At 39.8% G+C, this 22,779-nt stretch overlaps 3 protein-coding genes across 13 annotated transcripts in view; 2 read left to right on the forward strand and 1 right to left on the reverse strand.

Moving 5' to 3' along the window:
• The first annotated feature begins 323 nt into the window (after positions 1–323).
• On the forward strand, positions 324–2,668 carry mrps34 (mitochondrial ribosomal protein S34). Its single transcript, XM_086081021.1, has 4 exons — positions 324–447; positions 611–942; positions 1,872–1,914; positions 2,056–2,668. The coding sequence occupies exons 2-4, from the start codon at positions 625–627 to the stop codon at positions 2,352–2,354; spliced, it is 660 nt and encodes a 219-aa protein (XP_085937147.1). The 5' UTR covers positions 324–447; positions 611–624; the 3' UTR covers positions 2,355–2,668.
• A 1,056-nt stretch (positions 2,669–3,724) lies between these two features.
• On the forward strand, positions 3,725–6,032 carry nme3 (NME/NM23 nucleoside diphosphate kinase 3). The gene is made up of 5 exons (XM_086066740.1): positions 3,725–3,866; positions 4,690–4,820; positions 4,906–5,007; positions 5,236–5,348; positions 5,474–6,032. Exons 1-5 carry the CDS (start codon positions 3,821–3,823, stop codon positions 5,586–5,588), a joined length of 507 nt encoding a protein of 168 aa, XP_085922866.1. The 5' UTR covers positions 3,725–3,820; the 3' UTR covers positions 5,589–6,032.
• A 56-nt stretch (positions 6,033–6,088) lies between these two features.
• The window catches only part of mapk8ip3 (mitogen-activated protein kinase 8 interacting protein 3), a 47,662-nt gene continuing 30,971 nt past the window's right edge, over positions 6,089–22,779 (reverse strand). For 10 of the 11 annotated variants that reach the window (XM_086066730.1, XM_086066722.1, XM_086066671.1 and 7 more), the window contains 16 exons: positions 22,651–22,701; positions 22,164–22,253; positions 21,811–21,966; positions 19,976–20,141; positions 13,956–14,153; positions 13,679–13,862; positions 13,491–13,610; positions 12,262–12,342; positions 12,023–12,090; positions 11,406–11,554; positions 11,160–11,331; positions 10,120–10,233; positions 9,533–9,571; positions 8,618–8,782; positions 8,285–8,431; positions 6,089–7,004 (listed from right to left, as the gene is read on the reverse strand). In XM_086066730.1, the coding sequence (XP_085922856.1) occupies positions 6,880–7,004; positions 8,285–8,431; positions 8,618–8,782; positions 9,533–9,571; positions 10,120–10,233; positions 11,160–11,331; positions 11,406–11,554; positions 12,023–12,090; positions 12,262–12,342; positions 13,491–13,610; positions 13,679–13,862; positions 13,956–14,153; positions 19,976–20,141; positions 21,811–21,966; positions 22,164–22,253; positions 22,651–22,701 (2,025 nt within the window). In that variant the 3' untranslated portion in view covers positions 6,089–6,879. The remainder of the gene's footprint in view (positions 7,005–8,284; positions 8,432–8,617; positions 8,783–9,532; positions 9,572–10,119; positions 10,234–11,159; positions 11,332–11,405; positions 11,555–12,022; positions 12,091–12,261; positions 12,343–13,490; positions 13,611–13,678; positions 13,863–13,955; positions 14,154–19,975; positions 20,142–21,810; positions 21,967–22,163; positions 22,254–22,650; positions 22,702–22,779) is intronic. The other variant, XM_086066710.1, reaches the window with a different exon arrangement.

Raw genomic sequence — 22,779 nt, forward strand, 5'->3', positions numbered from 1 at the left:
GGAGCCATTTCGTGTTCACGTGTTCCAAGATGGCCAGTAGCCAGGTGTCTCCACCCCCCCCCCCCCCCCCGTCTAACTTCAAATGTACAGAACATGTTGGCATAGTACATTGTTAAATATCCCAAAACAACAAAAAATACATAAAAACTACAGCTAGGCGATTATCAGCAAGGTTAAATTCGTCTACTAAATTACACAATTTCACTGCATTTTTTTTTCTTTATGTATTTCAAGGATGAAAAATAATGACAATTCTTTATGAGAAACAGGTTTAGATTATAAGAATACCATTAGGTGTCATTAGAGTTTCACCTACTGCTACGGCTGGAACCAAAAGTTCGCGAAGGATTCATACGGAGCATTTTACTAACGGACCAACATAGCGGAAGTCGCGTCTTATGTTTGCGGAGGTCAATTAAAATTGTCTCGTCTATTACAAACCTTCAGGTAATTTGTTTTAACGGCGTCTATATTTGATTAAAAGCTCACCATTGCTCCACAACTAACCGACAGCCTCTGATAGGAATTGCTTCACGAGGGTTATTAACCGAAAGAGCAGCATGGATTTGCAATTGACAACATACACTGATGTCAGGCATTTCTTCCACAGGTCCTCAGAGAGCCATGGTGAAGAAAAAGCGGATTCGTCTCATAGCAGAGATGGCTCGGAAGATCCGCGCCTACCGGGAGCTGAAGAACCGACCGCGGGACTCGCAGAAGTACGCCCTCGACTACGACACCATGAGGCGGCCTCTCACGGGGAAGATGCTGCCCGTGCTGGCTTGGCAGGATGTCCGCCGCGAGAGCCGCCTGTTCTCTATGCTGGCCGGTATGCGGCTGTTCGGAGTCGGGCGCGTCTTCACTCGCAAGTCGTGGCTGGAGGACCACACGGAGCCCAGTTACTGGCAGATCACCAAAGTCAAGGTGGACTACACATCTGAGGTAAGAGCAGCCTCTATGTGAGCTTTATAATATATATTTATTTTCCTGTGTATTGGTCTCCCCCTGGCTATATATATATATATATATATATATATATATATATATAATATATTATATATATATATATATATATATATATAATATATTATATATATATATTATATATATATTATATATATAATATATTATATATATATATTATATATATATATTATATATATATAATATATATATATTATATATATATTATATATATATATTATATATATATATTATATATATATACTAGGGGTGGGAATCTTTGAATGTCTCACAATTTGATTCTGATTTTTGGGTGTGCGATTCGATTCAGAATCGATTTTCGACAACGAAACGAAAGATTTTTGCTTCAATTTATAGATGTTCAAGGAATCGTAATGATCTACTCCAGTCTGACTCGCTAATGCTAATAAGTGCTCTACTCGCGGCACTTTTATCACTCAAAAGAACCGCGCCACGTTGAAAACAAAAACAAAAAACTTTCATTGGAATAACTTGATCGTGACTTTTCCTTTCTACTCTCTAATGTGGCTACAACTTAACAGTGTATCAGACCGCTTGGAACCACACTGCCCCTAAGTGGCTAAATCGGGTACAACATGAACAGCGCTCCCAATAAAGGCACACATAAACAAAGGGTAGATAGTATAATATAATTTAAATAAAATCGATTCTTAATCGTACTAAATGAGAATCGATTTTTTTGGGCACACCACATAATATATATAGTATTATTGTTTGTTCAATAAAAAATAAAGGTAAGAGCAGTCTCATCCCGTCTTGGGGATTTTACGGTAGTGATGGCATAAACACTTTGAGAAGCACTGAGCCACATTTAGATTTTCAATTCTAATATGTATTCAAAATCTTCTCTTTAAAAAAAAATCTAGAACATGGATCATGGACAAGCTTGGGGAATCCTCACCTATAAAGGTAAGCCACCGGAATATCTTAAATTTATCAGAATTTTTTCTGCCAAATATTAGAATTTGCATTAACCTAAAAAAATATCCTGATTAGTCGGGCCCTACTTTTAAAACAACTGAGTCACACATCATTATGTGTTTTTGTTAGGAAAAGAGGAGAAAGAGGTCAAAGAAATCGACAAAGTGATGTACCACGACTGGCGCATTGTTCCCAAGCACATGGATCAACGATTCAAGGACTTTATACCCCTTCCTGAGCCGCCCGTGCGCTACGTGCCTTACCCTCCGCTGCTGCGTGCCATGAAGCTGGCGGCACACAAGCAAACGGAAGGTGCCGTCCTAGCAGAGGAGCCTCTTCTGCCTTTAGAAAGGAACGTGGTGTTCTCCAAAGAATATTTCCGCACTCAAGACCAAGGGAAGAAGGCGGCACAGGAAACAGCTGTGTGATGTCCAGATTTGCAAAAGTGAAGGACAAGAGCCATGGTGCTTTTATCTAGTGATGGACAAATGAAGCTTCATGAAGCACTTGTGATATTTTTCGACTCCTCTAAATGGAACTCTTGGTTTGTGGAAATTTAAATCATTTCCATTGCACTAGCCTTAATCTTTAAAAAAAGAGCCCAATCCAGAGGAGTCAAAAAATATTGCAAGTGTTTCATGAAGCTTCATTTTCTCTTCGCTACTTCTACCAACTGATGATCTGTTTCTGTGTTTAAAATGACGTGTTAAATGTATAATTAAAATTAAACAATTGTATCATGTGTATTGTTTTGTTTTTATCTCACTGCTCTTTCTCGTAGACAAATTACAGTAGTATGGTTGTGTGGTGCATTTTTGCCCCTATGATGTGGTGTAAGCAGATCTGAATGCAGACACGACTTTTCATACTGAAACATTCCAAGAAGCTGTGACTATTTCATTGAGAGGTTTGGCTGAGAACACACAAAAAAGCAAGCAGATATGCATGCAAAGTTACAACTAATATATTCTTTAATGACTGATTTATGCATTCATCTGTAATTTCACAGATTTTTTTGTTTTGTTTAAAAATTAGTTATTTCAATGAAGTGCTTGCGTGAATTCAAGGTGTCAAATATTTTTCCATCACAATTTAAGCAGTTTAACTAACATCTTTGCATTAATTCCAGGACTCGGGATAGATTCCTGCTTTTTCCTCACAATTGGCATATTTTGTATTATGTTCAATTGCACTAATTTTCTTACTGATCTGATGCACGTGCTTTAGGGCAAATCATCCCAACTCTGACACAATTTGTTATACAGTAAGGATTTTTTATTTTTATTAATACAATTGTTAAATTCCCAATGTTTCAAAAGTCATCCAGTCATAGGGTTCGTTCAGAGAAGTTATGTATTCATAAGCTCAGTTTTTCAGGGTGATTCTGAAATCGTATTTATAGATGATGGTGGACACTGGGAACTTCGAAGCAACATCCCCCCCAGCCTCCATCTGTTCCTTTCCCTGGAAGATGCCAGTTCAGTGATGAAGTCCTGACATGCACTGTCATGCCTTTAAGAATTTAGGATAACTGTGGAAAAGGTAAAAAATTCCGCACTGTTCTTTAACCCGTTTTACGCGTTTAGAGCGATTAAAAAAAAACATTTAAGGTCCTGAAAGATAGCAAAAACATAATGTCACGTTAAGGGACTTTTAACTTGTAAGACACGTGTATTTCTAATAACATCATAATTTAATATTAATTGAATTTTATTGACATATTAACTATGTAAATCACGGACAAATTCGAAGAAGTAGTCCACGTGCGCTTATCTTGCTGCAAGGACTCTGAACTCACGTCCACCACTCTCTCTGCTCAGAAAAGGATGCGCGTGTTCTGCTCAACTCCGCTAGTGCTACCTCTTGCTCAAAGTGAACACCGTCCACCGCCACCATGATATGCTTCATTCTCTCTTTGTTTTCACAAATCTTCCAGTCAGGTCGGTGTTTTTTTCAGTATCTGCCTCGTGTACTTGTTTACATTAAGTGAAAGGCTCGCATTTACGCCGGACGCTAAAAGGGGTGTTTGGCTAGCCGTGGGGACTGAAGTTTGTTGGGAACCGCGTGGCATTATGGGACGAAGCGGCCATTTTGGGTATAGCGGTTTCCATGGTGAACGTAAACAAGGCTTTGAGGCGTTGTCTGAGGTTTATGTATTTGTGCACTGCCCTCTGCTGGCTAACTGCAAGGGCGCAAACTTTCTAACACAGCATAGGATCAAATAATGTGCGTTACATGCTAGAAGCCTTTTTAGCTCATGCTTTTTCGTAAAAAAAAGAAAAGAAAAAAGCATGAAATAAAATTTCCAATGATGTCAAGATCAGATTGTTAGGTTTGAAACTAACAGTTGTTAGTTTTTTTTATTTCGTAAATGAGGGGCAATTATCCTTTGTTTTTCATTGAAACAAAATAAAAAAGTAAGATGGTTTTTGTCCCATAAAATCTTGCAACTTTCTTCATTATTCTGATATTTACATGATATTAACCCTTACAGTGATTACCGTATCAAAATCAAGCCTGCATATTTAAATGCGATATAGCTGCTGTTCACAAGTTGACAATACATTTTGATGGAGGCAAAAACAAAGTTGAGTAGGCCTACAAACCAAATTAAGTGATATTTTCATAGATCAAGACATAAATGCTTCTTCAAAATATCTTAGATTCTTACTGCTGCCATTTCATAGTCTACCAACTATTGCTTGTGAAGTTCAAATTGAATGCGCATGTTTGCTTTCTTAATTGTGGTTGCTTTTCCTCTAGGCTGGACAGGTGTGAACGAGCGCACCTTTATCGCTATAAAGCCCGACTCCGTGCAGCGAAAACTGGTAGGCAAAATTGTGCAGCGTTTTGAGAGGAAAGGCTTCCAACTGGTAGCAATCAAACTTGTGCAGGTACAAGAAGAGAACAGTATGTTGTGCTTTATTTATTATTATTTTCTTTACGCCAAGTGTGTGTGTGTGTGTGTGTGTGTCCCAGGCGTCAGAGGATCTTCTTCTGGACCACTATTGGGATCTGAGGAACAAACCTTTCTTCAGTGGATTGATTCACTACATGAAGTCTGGCCCAGTGGTTGCCATGGTGAGATGCTGTTGTGTTAGAATGGTACCTGCATTATATCACATTAAGTTAGTGGCTCCATTTTGTTTTTCACTTCACTCAAGTGGCAGCGGATGAAACGACAACAACCTCAACAAAGCAACAGCTTATGCCATTGTATTTTCACAAGTTCTTAGAATACAATATTTAAAGTTACTGTTGAACACGTGCAGTGATGCTTTTCGTGTACATGACCATGTGCTGACACAGGTGTGGCAGGGTCTTGATGTGGTCAAAACAGCACGCAAAATGTTGGGTGAGACCAACCCGGCTGAGTCTCTCCCCGGGACCATTCGTGGAGACTTCTGCGTGGATGTGGGAAGGTCAGAACAACTGATGCACACTGACTGTGCTTTTGTCAACTAGCATATATAAAATAAAATAAACATCAAGACAAATGATTAATCAGATGATGTGTGTGTGTGTGTGTGTGTGTGTGTACTGGCAGGAACGTGATCCACGGCAGCGACTCTGTTGCGAGCGCCCAGAAGGAAATCTCGCTGTGGTTCAAACAGCAGGAGCTGCAGCTGTGGGAGCGCAACAGCACGCCCTGGATCTACTGAGGACAAACACTCGGCTTCTGCATTTCAGCTTCGTTTTTTCAAGCTTTGGCGTCGGTCGCCTGGTCCAACATCATAAGAGTGTACTCAATGCTCGTTTTTGACCAAAACATCAATTACAATTTTACGGGGACCTCAGGTATGTCTTAAATTGAACACCAGCTTTGTTATTAATAAATGACTACGTTTTCTCTCTTTTTTCTCTCTTTTTTTTGCGCACTAGATAAGAAAAGGAAAAGTGAGAATATCAAGGAAAGAGTTCATACTTTCTAGCAACAGTGATACTGTAAGCCAATATTTGTCTTTAACACTCTTCAGTTTGTTCTTTCAGTCTTGTAAAGGAAATTTTTACCCATTTTTACCCAAACAATCGATTTGTTTTGTTCACGATGACACACGATTGGTTTGCTTTGCAGTTGCCAGAATAAAAACATATTTCTTCAGTCATCTGATGCTTTGGTATTGTGATATATTGCATACACACACACACACACACATCAACCTTTCTGTTCATCGGCACACGCATGTTTAATATTTTATAATCCACACAGAGATCAATGCATGAATTTCCATATTGAGGATGGGCTTTGTCGACATTTCCAGTGACCTGTACACACAGTGACAACAAATCCACCTGCTTGATGTCACCCGAAGCACCGCAATGACCTCAGATCTTGAATTTACATCAGGCGGCTGCAGGTTCACTCCCAACAGTTTCTATGGACAAATATCTCTAAGGTTGAGGTGAACATGCCTTCACCTGCTAATCCATCAATTAGTAATCACTTTGTAATCAATTGTTAATATTCTGATGGATGAAAGAGAACGAATAGCAACTTGAAATGTAATTTGTCATTCTCAGCATCTTTAAAAAGAAAAAGAAAAGTTTTTGGTACATATAATAGATTTTAGGGATGCTTCGAGCTGCTTTGAGAAGGTTTTTGGGTTCACCAGCTGGCAAACTAAAGGAAGAGAAAAAACTGTAGGGCGGATGCAGGACAATATAGAAAGAGATGGTGCTTGAAGGGCGACTACACGACAGATAAGACGGGTAGGGGAGGTAGTTACAATATGACATGTCACAAGGCCCACAATGATATTTCAAATGCCCCGATGGGGACGGTAATAGCATGGCAGGCAGATTAGGAACGTACGAGGCGTTAAAGTTAGCATTTGATGGGGCATGAGGGAGGATGCACAGCTTGATGCACAATAATGGATTGATATGGGAGAACTTATACATGACCAGGGATTTACATTACAGAGTTAGGGAGGCTGCAAGGAGATAGTGAAGTCACTCGGGTATGTAAGACACCTGCCACACGATGATGTGGCTCCGCTCCGCCTTGCACAACGCGGGTTTGACCTGTGAGGCGCCGTCACTTTCTCCTTCCTCTGTCTCATCATCCTCACCATCCCCTGAGGACAACGCACAAAAAGAGCATGTTACAGATGTGCACATCAGTTCTCTACACTGAATTGTATCTATTAATTATAAAAGCAAAAAAAAAAAAAGGGTCTAGGGATCCCTTATAAAGGATACATTTTTCCAATGACTCTCATAATCCTAACACCAAATAAACATAACTACTATTAGTACCCCTCCAAGAGTTTTCCAAGATAACGTCATAATCTTCGCGGGGGGGAAAAATTATCCCTCTCGCGGTATTTTAGCCAAAAATTGGCTCCCTCTTTGAATTGTGATAACTAAGTCATTTATGAATATTTGTTTACTTTTGACCACTCAAAATGTTCGGTGGCATCAGACCTATCCATGCATATAGTTTTCATCTATTTATTTGTTAATTCATTATTGATGCCTTCTAAGGACAATAAAAACAATAGTGTGCAATGTGCAAAACTAACTATGATGTCAAAATTGTCCTTTGACCTCACGCACGCACGCGCACGCACACACACACACACACACACACACACACACACACACACACGCACACACAAGTTTGTTTTACTATCTTTGTGGGGCCATCTCATTGACATAATGTATTTCCTAGCCCCTTCCCCTAACCCCAACCATCAAAAATGATTGCCTACCCCTATTCCTTACTCTAACCTCAACCTAACCCAATTCAAACCTAAACTCTAAAACCAAGTCATGACTCTCAAAAAGAGGTCTAAACTTGTGGGGCCCAGCAAAATGGCCCCATATGGACGGGTGGGCCCCACAACTCTCACTTGGCAAGACATAGTCAGCAAAAAAAAGAAGAAAGTTGCTCTCTAGCACCACCTGGTGGATTATGACTTTTAAGACTCTCAACTCACATTCTTTTATTTTCAATGATTAGTTTAAGCTTCACTGAACGGATACATTGATTTGACTATAACACATCAGGTGTACAGTGCATCAAAAATATGAAGAAAAAAAAAGATTTACAATGGGAGTCAGTGGGTCCAAATTTTTATAATATATAATAAATATTTGGCTCCCTCATATATTAATGACAATAAGAATTAAAAATTGGATGTTTTTTTTTTTTAACTTGAACATGTTTGGACAATCTGGGTGAAATTTTAGCTCCCTAAGTGATTTTCTAACATAAAATGTCAACAATTTCATACACTGTACATAATGGGTGTATTAAAATCAATCAATCAATCAATCAATCAATCAATCCATTCATCCATCCATCAACATATGGACGTCTTCGGGGTTTTTTTCGTGGTTAGTGAATGCTCACCTATACGGAAGTCAATGTAACCCTCTCCGCCGCTCAGCACCAACACATTCTGAACACTCTGGGCCTCCGTCTCCGGGGGGGCCGTGGAGCCCGGACCCTCTGTCGGGCTGTCCAGCACGCTGCCATTCAGCGTGGCCAGAACGTTGCCTTTCACAAACAATGAAATGGTATAAGAGGAGAATGATGCAAAAATGATGGCGTAAAGTAATATTTGCGCTTGTGTCTTACTTCAAATCCTACGAGTAAAGAGTGCCTTGATTCAATAACGGTTGGGAAACACTGACCTACCCAATTTACACGGGCGTACCGCAGAACGATTGAACTCAAACCCACCGGGGACTGTGACGAAGAACTTAACGGCATCGCGGTGTCCATGGAAACAGAGCTGCGCCTGTGCCATGGAGCAGTAGGGGATGAAGCTTCCGTTGCTTTTCTCGGAGCCGTCGTCGCCGTACACATGGATCACGCCCCCGGAAGATGTGGGAGACACCTTATTGGCTGAAAGGACCACAGACACAAACGTCATGCACTTGAAAAGCAGTACGTGTGTGTTGTGAGAACTGAGGCTGGAAAATTGGAAGTCATTGCAAATTAGAGTGACGCACATCTTGTGCATGCGAAAAGATGCAAGCCACACCAACATATATCACGGAGCTCATCAACACAGTGTGGCAAAGATGAAGAACATGCAGAGCAACCAGCAACCAAGGGAGTGTCATGAAGTTCCGCTAGGAAGCAAATCAACCAGCTTGAAGAGAATTGGACTTTTAGCATTGTTGGACATGAATGCTAACATGCTATCATATGGTCAATGCTGAGTTATAGCCCATAGCATTGACTTTTGCTACTTTTGAGTTAGCATGTTAGGGAGCTTAGTCATTTTAAATATCAAATTATTATAGACAATGAACAAAAAGATTATACTTGAGTACAAATAAAAAGGGCAGGGTTACACTACTCACTAAAAGTTTGGGACTTTGGGTGAAATTTCAGGATGAGCCTAAAATGCACATGGTCCTTTACAGGTGAGCCTGATTTGACCTTTTCAAGGATTGCTGAAAAAAATGACTAACTACATTCCAAAGTTTAGAAAAGGTCAAACAAGCACATTTTAGGTTCATCTTCTTTTCATGCATCCCTCACTTTTTGCGAGTACTGCACGTGACTTTCTCTTTTTGCTTATTAAAGGGGCACAAAGGCAGGTGAAGAGGAGGCCCAGTAGCGGGAGGAAGGAGCACTCCCACTTACCCCTCAAACCCAGGAGTTGTCCCCGGTGAAGGACCACCGCTACAGGAGGAAGAGGAGGAGGAGATGGTAGAAGAGGAGGAGGAGGAGGAAGGAGAGCAGAGGAGAAAGTAGAGTGACAGAAGCCGAAACAGTTAGAGGAGCCAGACTGTCTGAGGAAGTGGGGAACCCACTCAGGGGGCAACACTGACGACGGGCCTTTCGTATGGAACACAGGAAGGAAATGGAAGGAGTTGATTCTTTTTGTGATCGGTAATTAGAATTAAGCCACCACATCGAGACAAATCAAATCCTTAAATGCGCTTCCACAAGCCGTCAAAGGGTTAACGTGTATCCGTGCAGTTTGGGAAACACTGCTCAAGTGATGTGAATGAAATTTGATACACAAACAATTCTGCTACAAATGAAAATATTCCTCAATTATTTTTAGGAGCTAAATGATGGCGCTCACAACAAACAAATGACAAAACAAGGATTGTAAGGCCCCCAAAATGTGAACAACTGCAGTGATGCTTATTTCCTGTTCCCAGTCAACTCATACGACACATTTGATGCGAAGCGCACGACAGCTCTGTGTGAGCCAAACTCACTCTCTGTTAGCGGGATGGAGATGATCACACCATTTCCAGTCCCCACCCACAGGCGATTTCCACCAATCAGGAGAGCTGTGATGCGCACGAATGAGAAGCCCAACTTGCCGGTGCCTGCCAATCACAAGTCGGCAGTCAGGCAGAATGTGACAACATTCGTCACACATTTACATCCCATTAAGTTTCTCGTATCATTTGCTTCAACTTTCATGGAGGAATAAAATGTCAACAGTTTCATACACTGTACATAACGGGTGTATTCAAATCTATCTATCCATCTATCCGTCTACCCGTCCGTCCGTCCATCCATCTATCCATCCATCTATCCATCCGCCCGTCCATCTATCTATCCATCCGTCCATTCATCTATCTATCTATCTAGCCATCCATCCGTCCCTCCCTCCATCCATCCATCCGTACATTCATCTATCCATCTATCAGTCCACCCGTCTGTCCGTCCATCCATCCATCCATCTATCTATCTATCCATCCATCCCTCCCTCATCCCCTTCCTCCATCCATCTATCCATCCATCCACCCGTCCGTCCATCTATCCATCCCTCCCTCCTTCCCTCCATCCATCTATCTATCCATTCATTTTTCCATCCATCCATTTATCTATCTATCCATCCCTCCCTCCGTCCGTCCGTCCATCCATCTATCTATCTATCCATCCATCCGTCTCTCCCTCCCCCCCTCCCTCCACCCATCCATCCATTTTCCATCCGTCCATTCATCTATCTATCTATCCCTCCCCCTCCATCCATCCGTCCGTCCACTAATCCATCTATCTATCCATCCGCCCGTCTATCCATCCATCCATCCCTCCCTCCCGCCGTCCGTCATCCATCCATCCATCTATCCATCCATCCGTCCGTCCACTAATCCATCTATCTATCCATCCGCCCGTCTATCCATCCATCCATCCCTCCCTCTCTCCCTCCCTCCCGCCGTCCGTCATCCATCCATCCATCTATCTATCTATCCATCCATCCGTCCATCCATCCATCTACGAGTCTCTAAAGCAGACGTTCTCTGACCGAGCATCTTGCTGACGTAGGGCTCGATGTCCACATCCTGCAGGTGTTGGTGCGTGTGGGCGTGGTAGAGGCGCAGTGTGGAGTCCAGCCGGATGGACACCCACACGCCGTCGCCGATCCAAGCCAGCTGCCGCACCTGACTCTCCCTACGAGGGTGGGCGTCAAAGGACTTCTGTCGGAGGAGAAAGCGGCCACGTGACGACAATTTCACGCGAGACGGCCCAAGAGGGAAAAGACCAGACTCGCCTCGATCTGCATGCTCTTGGGCTGGATGACGTGGATCTTGTTCTTGTAGCCGCACCACACTTTATCGTGCACGACGGCCATGCAGCGGATGGAATGATGAGGTCGGCCCAGGTCCATGAGGTGGTAGTTAGACAAATCCCATTGGCCGTCTGCATGGAGATGACAAACTCATTCATAGCAATCAATGGTTTCTTTAACCAATCAGATTTCTAATTTATGACAGACGGTTTTTGCTGGGTGGCCCAAAATGATGTCAGCATTTGTCTGTCCTATGATTGGTTAGTCAGAGCAAGCCAAGTCCGACCAGCAAAAACTATCTGTAGCGATCTTCACACTTAAACACATTTACTAATCAGCATCTCTGGTGAACATTGAATGTTTTTGTCATGGTACTCGATAAATAGTATTGATTCTGAACTACCCAGATGACGTGTGTGACACAAATGTGTGCTGTTATATTGTGTTTTTGTATAGTTTTGATACTTTTAAAAAAAATTATGACTTGACAGTCCCCACTGAATGAAACTCATCTAACCATCCATAATTCCAATGAATTGCAATTCTTGTGAAAACCTTAGGACAGAATTTGCTGATTTAACACATGCATCATTATTTACCCTCTGATCTGTGAAATATGGCGAGGGTCCCGTCAGCGAGGGCCACCAATACACGACCCTTCACATGCCTGCAGCGGAGCAAAAGCACACCTTTGGAGATACTCAATCTCACTTGGCAAAAAAAAAAAAAGAGAGAGAGAGAGAGAGAGAGAGAGAGAGAGAGAGAGAGAGAGAGAGAGAGAGAGAGAGAGAGAGAGATGTCCTTGAACTATCAAACAAGGAAATGTCGTGGCTCTTACACTAGACTGAGCACAGAGTCTTTGAGTTTGATGGAGTGGAGACAATTTTTCCAGTTGCCAACCGCTGAGTGGACATAAAGCCTGGAGGGTGATAGAGATGAGTCATACAAACAGAAATTGACTTTAGTTTTGTAATTATCCTTATTTGCATCTGTGGATTTGTCAGAAAGGGGAAGAAATGATGCAGTTTTATTTCAGTCAACCATTTATATTGCACTTTTCTCGTGAACAGATCTCAGAAAAAAAAGATTGGCTGATTAGAGTTTATAGGCTCTTCTTATTTAAGATATATATTTAACTGTGCACCTTGCAGAGATTTAGTGTAAAAATAGTAATGCAGCATTTATATTTACATTTTATAATTTGAACAACTGAGCATTTTCATGAACCAGGTGAAGAAACCCGTTAATTATTTATTTATTTAGCCACTATTCACTGAAATATCTGTGACATGTTATATTTGGCTTTGACTGAAAATTTTATTGCGGGAAAATATATATATATATATATATATCATATATCGATATTAAGCCAAAATAAATCGGGATATGTGTTTTGGTTCATATCACCCAACCCTCACTGAACCCTCATTTCTCTGGTGACAAACAAGTGGAAGGCTTTAAAATCTGAAAATATTAACCGAGCAGATTTTAATGTTAGCGAAACTTGGTGTACTTGTTGATAATAATGGCACACCACAAAATTGCAAATTTTAGGTCAATCGGAGCAGGGGTTTGTGAGCTACGGCTTGCCAAATTCTGACATTTTCAGCAAAAAGGGGCGTGAAATAGGCACCGATCTTCTAAATGACTGCAGATTTGGAATCCTGCTTTGTGACTCAGTAGTTCCTGATATGTAAGGGTTCATTGGGAGGCGCCCATGCCCCTTTTTGCAGAAAATGTCCAAATTTGACAAACCCCTGCTCCGATTAACCTCAAATTTGAGATTTAGTGTTCTACCATCATTATCAACATACACCGAGTTTCATTCAAATCAAAATGTGGCGAAACCCACTATGTGATCGAACGACCCAAAAACGGATTCTTCCATAGATGGCAGCTTGCTCATTGCCCCATCACATCCCTTTTCTTTGCGTGTCATGTTTGACATAAGATCAATGAAATTAGTTAGCTGTATTAGTCTCAGGGTTTCTTTGATTAGAATATGTAATGCGTCAGAGGCAAGGCATGAAATTGTTGCTACAGAGAATAATACATGTGCATACTTACCAGCCATTCTGGGCGCCGAGCCACATAGTTGGTGCCATGCTGGTGTAATTTGTGGCCTCTTCACCAGCATCTTCTACCTCCGGAGGTCCTGATGTCTCCTCTTTGGACTGTGCAGCAACCCTGTGTGAACAACAGAGCGCATGCAGAGTTCTGTTTCTTCTTGGCCGCTTACTGATTTTTGAATCCACCTGTCAGAAGCATCTGCTGGACGAGGCTGCGGATCGGTGAAGACGTGCTCCATGAACGGCCCCGACGGTGCGGATCCCAGTTGGGTGTGACCGGACGTTGACTCTGGGACTTCGGTGGCCTCTGTGGCCTCCTCGGCAGACTGGGCCGGGGGAATCTTGCTGCTTGTGGGGGGAGCGACGGGGGCTAAAGCACAACATGGTTCAAAATGAACATGACGCCTGGTAGAATTGACACTGTCTCGCCTCTCTGTGTTTAGAGTATTCAGGATGTGCCCACCTTGTCCTTTGTCCATTATGGGAGTGTCAGTGCGTGAGGAGCAGTTGCTACGGGCAACACTGCAGTTAGTGGCGCAACCCACTAACGTGATACCAGCCAACATACCCTCCACGCTGCCGGCGTCCTCGCCTCCCCCTGCACCACCATCACCTGGATCCAACACAATCTCACCGGCCGCATAGTCGCTCTCACTGGCAGCTGGATACAAACGAAAATGAAATGAACAATTAACATGCTTTTTGTCCGTGCGCTAAAGAGGGGGAATACATTTGTCGATTATTCTGCATTTGTATTCTAAATAGATTTCTTACAGGTTTTGTATGGTGAAGGTGTAGCGGTGTATGCTGCTGTCTTTCAAGCATGGTTCAATTCAAGCATAGTATCAAGTCACGGGAGGAAAAAAAAAGAAGAAGATTTGAGTGGGTTGTGACAGGAAGGCGGCATAAAAAACAGGAACTGTAAAAGACCTAACCAGCAAAAGAAATGACAAACCAGTTGTCGTGTAACATGCATGTTGCGTGACATGAACAAGTCGTTTGGACTGGTGGAACAACGTGCTATCACGTTTGAGGGTGTTACTAGAAATTAGGGGTGTGCCAAAAAATCGATTCTCATAAGAATCGCGATTCTCATTTAGTACCATTCAGAATCGATTTTAAATGCCCCAAAATCGATTTTATTTCAATTATTGTATACTGTCTTGCCTTTGTCTGTGTGTGCCTTTATTTGGAGCGCTGTTCATGTTGTACCCGATTTGGCCACTGAGGGGCAGTGTGTGGTCTAATACACTGTTAAGTTGTAGCCACATTAGAGAGTAGAAGAAAAAAGTCACAATCAAGTTATTCCAATAAAAGTTGTTTTTTTTCAGCGTGGAGCTGTTCTTTTGAGTGATAAAAGTGCCGCGAGTAGCGCGCTAATTAGCATTAGCGAGACAGACTGGAGTAGATCATTACAATTCCTTGCACATCTATAGATTGAAGCAAAAATCATTGCCAATCAAATCATTTTGAATCAAAAATCGTTCTTTATTGAAAATCGATTCTGAATTGAATCACAGACCCAAAACTCGAAATCGAATCAAATCGTGAGACATTCAAAGATTCCCACCCCTACTAGAAATGTATCATAAAGTTGATGTAACAAAGTTGTGACGATTGAAAATGTCATGTCGTGAGAAAACGATGTATAGATGAAATGTATCATGCATTGTATTTAGTGGGTTGAAGATTGAGATTTTGTTGAAACCTCAGAATACACAGCCAAATTTAAATGTACGTTGCCACTCTTGATGTAGCCCTATAGCTAACATAAACTATGTAACAGTTAAGACAGTATTCATGTTCAACATTTATGCAACATATATTTTATTGCGCTTTTTACAAGTAGGACTAGAACGAAAGGAGGGCTAAGCGCAAGGTTTCAGTATTTAGCCATCGTGACAGCTTGTAAAAAAGTCAAGAAGGTTAAAATCTATAGATTTCTTAACACATATGTATAACAGTGTGAGACAAAAAGTAGAATGTTATACATTGGGGAGAAGTAAATTATTGTTTAGACTTAAGCAGAATAGGGGTACAAAACCATCAGTAAGGAAATAATATTAATAATAATAAATATAATATTTCCACTCTCAAAAGGATTACTTTGACTTCTTCAAAGTCGATGCCATCTGTGTATTTATTGGGATTTTACTCTCTTTCTACGGAAATGTTCACACAGTGAGTACAAATTGTCAGTTGTGAATGAAGCTAAATTCATTACTTTTTACTTACTTTTATTCTTAAGTTGAATTATGACCTAATTTACTGATTTTATTTATTTAATTAAATTGTTAACCATGTATTTAATTTTTTCATTGTAGTAAACTCAAGAAAAGTCTAACCAGTTTTGAGTTCATTCCTATTTACTATAAATATAAGTTTTATAGTGAATCTGCTATTTCTAGTTATAAAATTAACTATGAACTCATTCACTGCCATTGACGGCTATAGACGTCAAAAATTCATTTGAACTATTTCTATTAGTTTAACATTTTTTCCCACTTTTGTTAACAAGAGAATGAAAACCTAGATTTTTTTAAATTGTACATTTAGAACAGATATACAATTTTTGATTAATCGTGAATTAACTAGTGAAGTCATGCGATTAATTACGTTTAAACATTTTAATTGCCTGACGCCCCTAATTTTTAATAATCTTTTCTCTTCTTTTTTTTTTAATCGCACATTTTATATCTGTTCTAAATATACAATAATTTTTTCTAGGTTTTCATACTCTTGGTAACAAAAGTGGAAAAAAATGTTAAACTAATAGAAATAGTTCAAATGAATTTTGGACATCTATAGCCGTCAATGGCAGTCAATGAGTTAAGGGTAGTGATAATTTCTTCCACCCGGACTTAATATTGTCTATAGTAGGTCTATTAATTGATTAAAATGAACCCAGCCTTGAGAGTTGAGACGGCAATTTCAGAAAGTAACAGTTTGAAAGGGAAGATGATGATTGTAATTCTTATGTGTAGTTTTAGATACTCTTCAACGCCAGTAATATTACTACTTCTATTACTTTTAAGCGAATAACAAAAGTAATAAGGGATCTCGGCTCTGTAGTTCTCTTTACTCCCTTCTATCTTTAAATCTATCTTTGCCATTCTTCCTAAAACCACTTAGATCTTTTAACAAATAATAACAACTAACCCATATCATTGGTACGGGTTAATCCCTGAACCTATAGAGTTACTTCGTCTTAATTTAGACTAAGAAACAAGCCTGGGCGGGTTTTACAAAATATCATTATTATCCTTATTTCGAATTGGTTACTCATTAAGGATTTTGTTGACGCTCTAAAACCGGGGCGGTGAGAACCTAGACCAATCCTTTTCGCAGCCGGCTTGGAGAGCCCCCGTCAACTCCTTAGTTACAACCGCGTTGCTGCGGGTGGAGATAAAGGGGGGCTTTGACCCTTTGAACGGAGAGTCGGCAGGGAAAGCGGGATTCGACACAGTGAGGAGTAATTTAACTCATTCACTGCCATTGACGGCTATAGACGTCAAAAATTCATTTGAACTATTTCTATTAGTTTAACATTTTTTTCCTACTTTTGTTAACAAGAGTATGAAAACCTAGATTTGTTTTTATTGTATTAGAACAAATATAAAATGTGTGATTAATCGTGAGTTAACTAGTGAAGTCATGCAATTAATTATGTTTTAAAAATCTAATCGCTGGACGCCCCTAATTTTTAATAATCTTTTCTTTAAAAAAAAAAAGATTATTAAAAAAATGTAATAAATAAAAATATATTTTTTTAAAAGAAAGATAAGATTATTAAAAATGAGGGGCATCAGGCAATTAAAATTTGTAATTGTAATTCATCGCATGAGTTCACTAGTCACTACTCACGATTAATCCCAAATTTTATATCTGTTCTAAATGTACCAAAAAAATATAGGTTTTCATACTTTTGTTAACATGTAAAAAAAAAAAAAATAATTTTAACTAATAGAAATAGTTTGAATACATTTTTGACGTCTATAGCTGTCAATGGCAGTGAATGAGTTCATGTATATAAAAACTCGACTAAACTCAACTGCTAGTTTAGCAGCAGCAAAGAGGCAACAAACAATTAATAATAAAGGAAAATAGTGCAAATAAGTGTCTTTTGAGGTTATAAATGATAAATGATGCAAGTTCGACTTCGCTTCAGCAGGGAGGAAGTGGTAGACCTGTGTCATGGGAAGTTCAAATAAAGTTTCGTTTTAGAAAAAGCCACGCCCGCATGAACAGAGGAATATAAAACAGGTTCAAAGCGGAAGTTGGGTCTTTCAGTCGCCGCCGTTATATTTTGTATCTTATGTTAAACCTTATAACAGCTTCGGGTCAAAAGGCCCTGAAAAAAGTAACAAGGAGACTGAAAGACAAACTCAACAAATGCGGAAGAAGAATTGACAGAATTCAGAGAGCCTCACAAAGTGGCTTTGATCAGGAAATCAAGCAAAGAGGCAAATGGTAGAAAAACATTTTGCCTTTTAATGCGTTCTTAATCACTACTTTTCAGTACTCTTACTTTTTGTTACTCTTTGAATGTTAATTGATGTTGGGATTTGAGGCAATTTACAATAATAAAATCCTTCTTATCATGTGTTCAAAATTTCAAAGATTTTTGAAGGCTTGATTTACGACATTTTAACGTCAATAAAGTTTTTAGATTCATGGATTTCAATGCCCAGTAAGAATTCTTAAGGTAGCCCTGCTTTAAACCTTTTCATCTGGATTCTATGTTGCGGTCTGAGGAAGCAGAATTAAGTCAGGCTAATCTCTAATCGGCAGGATTTTAATGAAAAAGAAAAGAGAAAAAAGAAAGAAAAAAAAGGAGATCGATGATGATGAGGCGTTGACTCGGAAGGTGGCCAAACGAAGAACACTGAGCACAACATTGAAAAAAACGGGCAAAACTTGGGTGACAGCAAGCCACGTCACACCAAATCTCCCCAAGCGAAAGTGGGGAGGGGCCATTCAAGCATTTTATCAACGGCAGCGAATGAAAACCCCAAAACAATCTGTTTGACTTCACCACAACGAAGAAGCAATGACCACAATGTGGCGATGAAACCACGGGTGAAAGAGGGTTCGAAGAGATCGACTGCCAAACAACTGCCCAAGAAAAAGAGGCAGCTGGCCTTCACCGAAGACAAAATGATAATTAATGATGTTGTACGACGTGATTCCGCAAACGCTGAAAACAGCCGCTCACACCTTCCCGGTGGATGCAGACCACACGGCAGCCGTGCGAGCCCAAAAAGAGGAAAAGGAGAATGATCTGCAAATACGGTAGAGACTGTTTCGTACATTTGCGCTCACTTTTAGCCTTTTACCACAGAACACTTTTGATCGTTTACTTTTTTTCTGAGTCTAGAATTCGGTTATTAAAAGTTTATTTTTGACTTTTTAAGAACTACTTTTACAACTTTTCAACTGTTACCATTTCTACTCTGTTTGATTTTATAATTTTTCTACTATAATGTGGACATTTTAGATATTAAATATATATTTAGAAATAATCTTAAAAACTTTTAAATCAACATTTTCAACTTTTTTTTAACTCCTTTTAATGGTTTCCACTTTTTTTTTTAATTCTTAAATTAAATTATTTTCTACTTAGTTTGATTTGATACCTTTTCCACTAAAATGCATACATTTGATATATTATATACTTTTATATATCAAATAACATGAAATACTTCAAACTTTTGAATCAACATTTTTACCATTTACATTTTACAACTTTTTTTTACATTCTTCAATTAAAATATTTCCTACTTTGTTTGATTTGATACTGTTTCCACTAAAACACACATATTTTATATATTATATACTAAATAATATGAAATACTTTAAACTTTTGAATCAACACTTTTACCATTTAACCTTTGTACAGATTTGTTTTTCTTTTGAGTTTTTTTTTTTCCATTTTGACTTTTTAATTAGTACCTGTACTTTTAAATTCCTACCTGTCTTTACTCTTTTTTTTTTTTCAGGTGCAAACGCGCTGTAAACAGAGGAGTGCTACAAATGTGGTAATTTGTCACACATCTAGTTGTTTTGCATCAATTAACAACTTGATAATCCACACAACTAGATATGTGATGAAGTACCACTTTGATTATCTGCGTGCTATTGCATTCTGGGAACGGGAATTTATAAGCTTCGGACTTTTTTCTTTTCGGGTATAATCGTATGTGAAAAGTGAATGTTGTAAATTGTCTCTACGATTGTCCGAAAGGAAAAATTAAGAAATAAGAACAAACAAACAAATGGAAACAAGACAAACACAAAAACGCTACAAGAAAGAAAGGCTGCAAGTGGAAGCAAACTTAAAAAAACAAATGCAAATGAGAAGCGAGTTGACGTGACAAAATCCAAAACAAACGCAAACAAACGAATGTTGTTTTTTTTCGTCAGGGTTGGTTCAAATTGTCGCAAAGACGTTGGCCAACAGTTTTTCTTGCGTTTTTTCCTCACCCGGCACACTGGAGATGCACAGCACGTGAGCATTGCAGACGTTGAACTGGTCCACGAGCGAGCCCGGCTGGTTGGCATCGATGATCACTACCTTGCTGGCAGAATGGGTGCTGGTGAGGATCCAAACACGGCTGCTCATGGTGTCTGTTTCCTGCAGCTCCTTGGACTGCAGGAGGAGAGGGATGTTAGAGGAGTTTAAAAAACAGACTGGTAAAAGTAGAGGGTAGAGTAAAAAAAAGCGCAAACTTTGAGAAAGACTTGAGTACTAAAGTACTAAAAAGGGATGTCGGGTGGTGCTAAGTTGGTATACCACAGAAAGTGGCTGTGGCTTTGGTATGTGGGTTTCACTCTCAGCTCTTCGAATATCAAGTCACCACGAGAGGGTTCGCTGAGGCTAATCGGAACACAATACACAACCGTTTCATACGCAGTCTGCTTGATTGCGGTTTATATACTTATATTATTGCTATTCAAGTATTCAGTAACTGCTTTTATATGACTATTTTTACAATTTACATTCGCATTTTTCAGTATACGTTACAAGCAGAGGTTTTTCTATAACTCTTTTGTTTATAGCCTCACAATGGCCTGAACCTCTCAATTCTTTTCAACGGGCGTAGCGTAGCGTGGATGCTTATGTGGATGTTCAGATTTCTCCTTTTTAGATCTCCGCGTGAGATGCAAAACAAAGTGGATGATTTGAATTTAATTTCAACACCTTTAAAACAGTGAGAGGCACATTTAAGGAAATTCCCATGGAACGCAAGGAGGGGAGTCAGCATTTCCTGAAGTTGGAGCTGCTAATTATGACACTTTTGAAGAAGAAGCTACCCTAACACGGAGTTGTCAATCTGATCAAACAACTATTTCACCTGTAGGAGCCGATTACGTGCGTTATAATTGATGGTTAATGGACAGACTTTGTCTGGGCTGGCAATGGAACCATTGTGGTAGCGAGAACTTAGATGAATCCTTCCCTACACTGGCTTAACTCACTGCCATAAATAAAAAATAAAATAAAAAAAGATTATTAAAAATTTGGGGCAAGAGGCAATTAAATTATTTAATTGTAATTAATCGCATGACTTCACTAGTAAACTCACGATTAATCACAAATTTTATATCGGTTCTAAATGTACAATAAAAAATTCTAGGTTTTCATACTCTTGTTAACAAAAGTGGGGAAAAAATGTTAAACTAATAGAAATAGTTCAAATGAATTTTGGACGTCAATGGCAGTGAATGAAAAAAAAAAAATAAATGTTAAAAATTTGGGGCGTCAGGCGATTCAAGTTTTTAATCGTAATTAATCGCATGACTTCACTAGTTAACCCGCGATAAATCACAAATTTCATATCTGTTCAAAAAGTACAATAAAAAAAATCTGTTTTCATACTCTTGTTAATAAAAGTGGGAAAAAAATGTTACTAATAGAAATAGTTCAAATGAACTTTTGACGTTTATAGCCGTCAATGGCAGTGAATGAGTTAAAGGCGAAGTCAACATTTTTTTTTTACAATAATACGTTCTTGGCACCCTCAATAACCTAAATGCAGAAAAAAAACAGCCATTTTTAATCCATCTCAGGGGCGGCCATTTTGCCACATGCTGTCGACTAAAAATGACATCACAGCTGCTCACAGATCACCTGTTTTCTGAAGTTGAGCTCCGATTGGTCGCTACCTGAGCCCTAAGCAACTGCGATGTCATTTTCATTCGACAGCAAGTGGCAAAATGGCCGCCATCAGAAAAATAAATACCCAAATAAAGTACAGATAGGTGAGAAATGGACTTAAATCTCCTATTCTTTCCAAAGTGATCACTAGCAAGCTCACCTTCCTCTTCTCAGGAGAGTTGTGGTTGCTCTTCTTGCCTCCTTCGTGCTCCTCCGCTTGCAGCGGGTCGCTTCCGCTGGAGACAGCTTTGAGAGATTCCGACTCCTGGCTGCCGGCTCTCCACCCTGTCAGGTCCACTCCGGCGGCACACCACAGCTGAGGCGGGCACAAACGCAAGCTACCGAAGCTGAACAATCTAAGTGGAACATCCTACCTCATTCTCCCTCAACTAGTAAGTTTACAAAAAAAAAATAAAAAAGATTGGCAAATGGAAATGAGTAAGTCAAGGTACCAAGATCATTTAAATCTGGATGTAGTTAATTCAAAGAAGAAGAAAAAACGGAATAACTAACCTTTCTGTTGGGGTCTTTCTCGACCAAGGGCCGACAATAGACCGGGACGGGAACGTTCTTCATGCGGTTGTCCTCTTTCTCGCTGGTGGTCTAAAAGCAAAAAGTAGCATGCAGGCCAAGTAAAATATTTAATTGCTGTGTGATTCTCCCTCCATCGACCACACTCATCCTGTTGATGTGTTGTTACTGTACTCACTAAAAGTTAGCAATATTGTTCATTTCGGGTGAAATTTCAGGATGAACCTAAAATGCACTATAATAACCTAACTTGTCCTCTAACAAGGAAAAAGATCCATCATTTCCAAAGATGTCCACTTAAACCATATGTCTTTTTGTGACTCTATCTCTTGCAAAAACGACTGAGACATTCTCAAATGTTTCTGTCTTAGTTGGCACGTCTGTCTACGTTGCTCTCCTGTTCCATGAGTCAGCGCTGTGGGGATGGTTGTCAAAAGGACACTCAAGCTGGGACGCCGTCCTCACTTGCCTGTTGTCTTTTCAGCTGGCTGTCCTGAGCGCTGTCCGTCTGGCCACCAGTCTGTGGGAGACCAGAGTTAGAGCCGCCTGCCTCCCAACACATTTTGACCTTTGGCCCTTCACAAGTATAACCAGCTTC

This window comes from Leptonotus elevatus, chromosome 1 (genome assembly GCF_054856555.1).
Source record: "Leptonotus elevatus isolate MCC_2025b chromosome 1, RoL_Lele_1.0, whole genome shotgun sequence".
Classification (NCBI taxonomy): domain Eukaryota; kingdom Metazoa; phylum Chordata; class Actinopteri; order Syngnathiformes; family Syngnathidae; genus Leptonotus; species Leptonotus elevatus.

Bases quoted from the DNA above. Each gene is read 5' to 3' on its own strand.
- nme3 (XM_086066740.1), top strand. From the start codon at position 3,821: ATGATATGCTTCATTCTCTCTTTGTTTTCACAAATCTTCCAGTCAG. The intron at 5,008-5,235 runs GTGAGATGCTGT...GTGCTGACACAG, and splicing joins CTGGCCCAGTGGTTGCCATG to GTGTGGCAGGGTCTTGATGT. The intron at 5,349-5,473 runs GTCAGAACAACT...GTGTACTGGCAG, and splicing joins TTCTGCGTGGATGTGGGAAG to GAACGTGATCCACGGCAGCG.
- mrps34 (XM_086081021.1), top strand. From the start codon at position 625: ATGGTGAAGAAAAAGCGGATTCGTCTCATAGCAGAGATGGCTCGGAAG. The intron at 943-1,871 runs GTAAGAGCAGCC...AAAAAAATCTAG, and splicing joins AGGTGGACTACACATCTGAG to AACATGGATCATGGACAAGC. The intron at 1,915-2,055 runs GTAAGCCACCGG...TGTTTTTGTTAG, and splicing joins GGGAATCCTCACCTATAAAG to GAAAAGAGGAGAAAGAGGTC.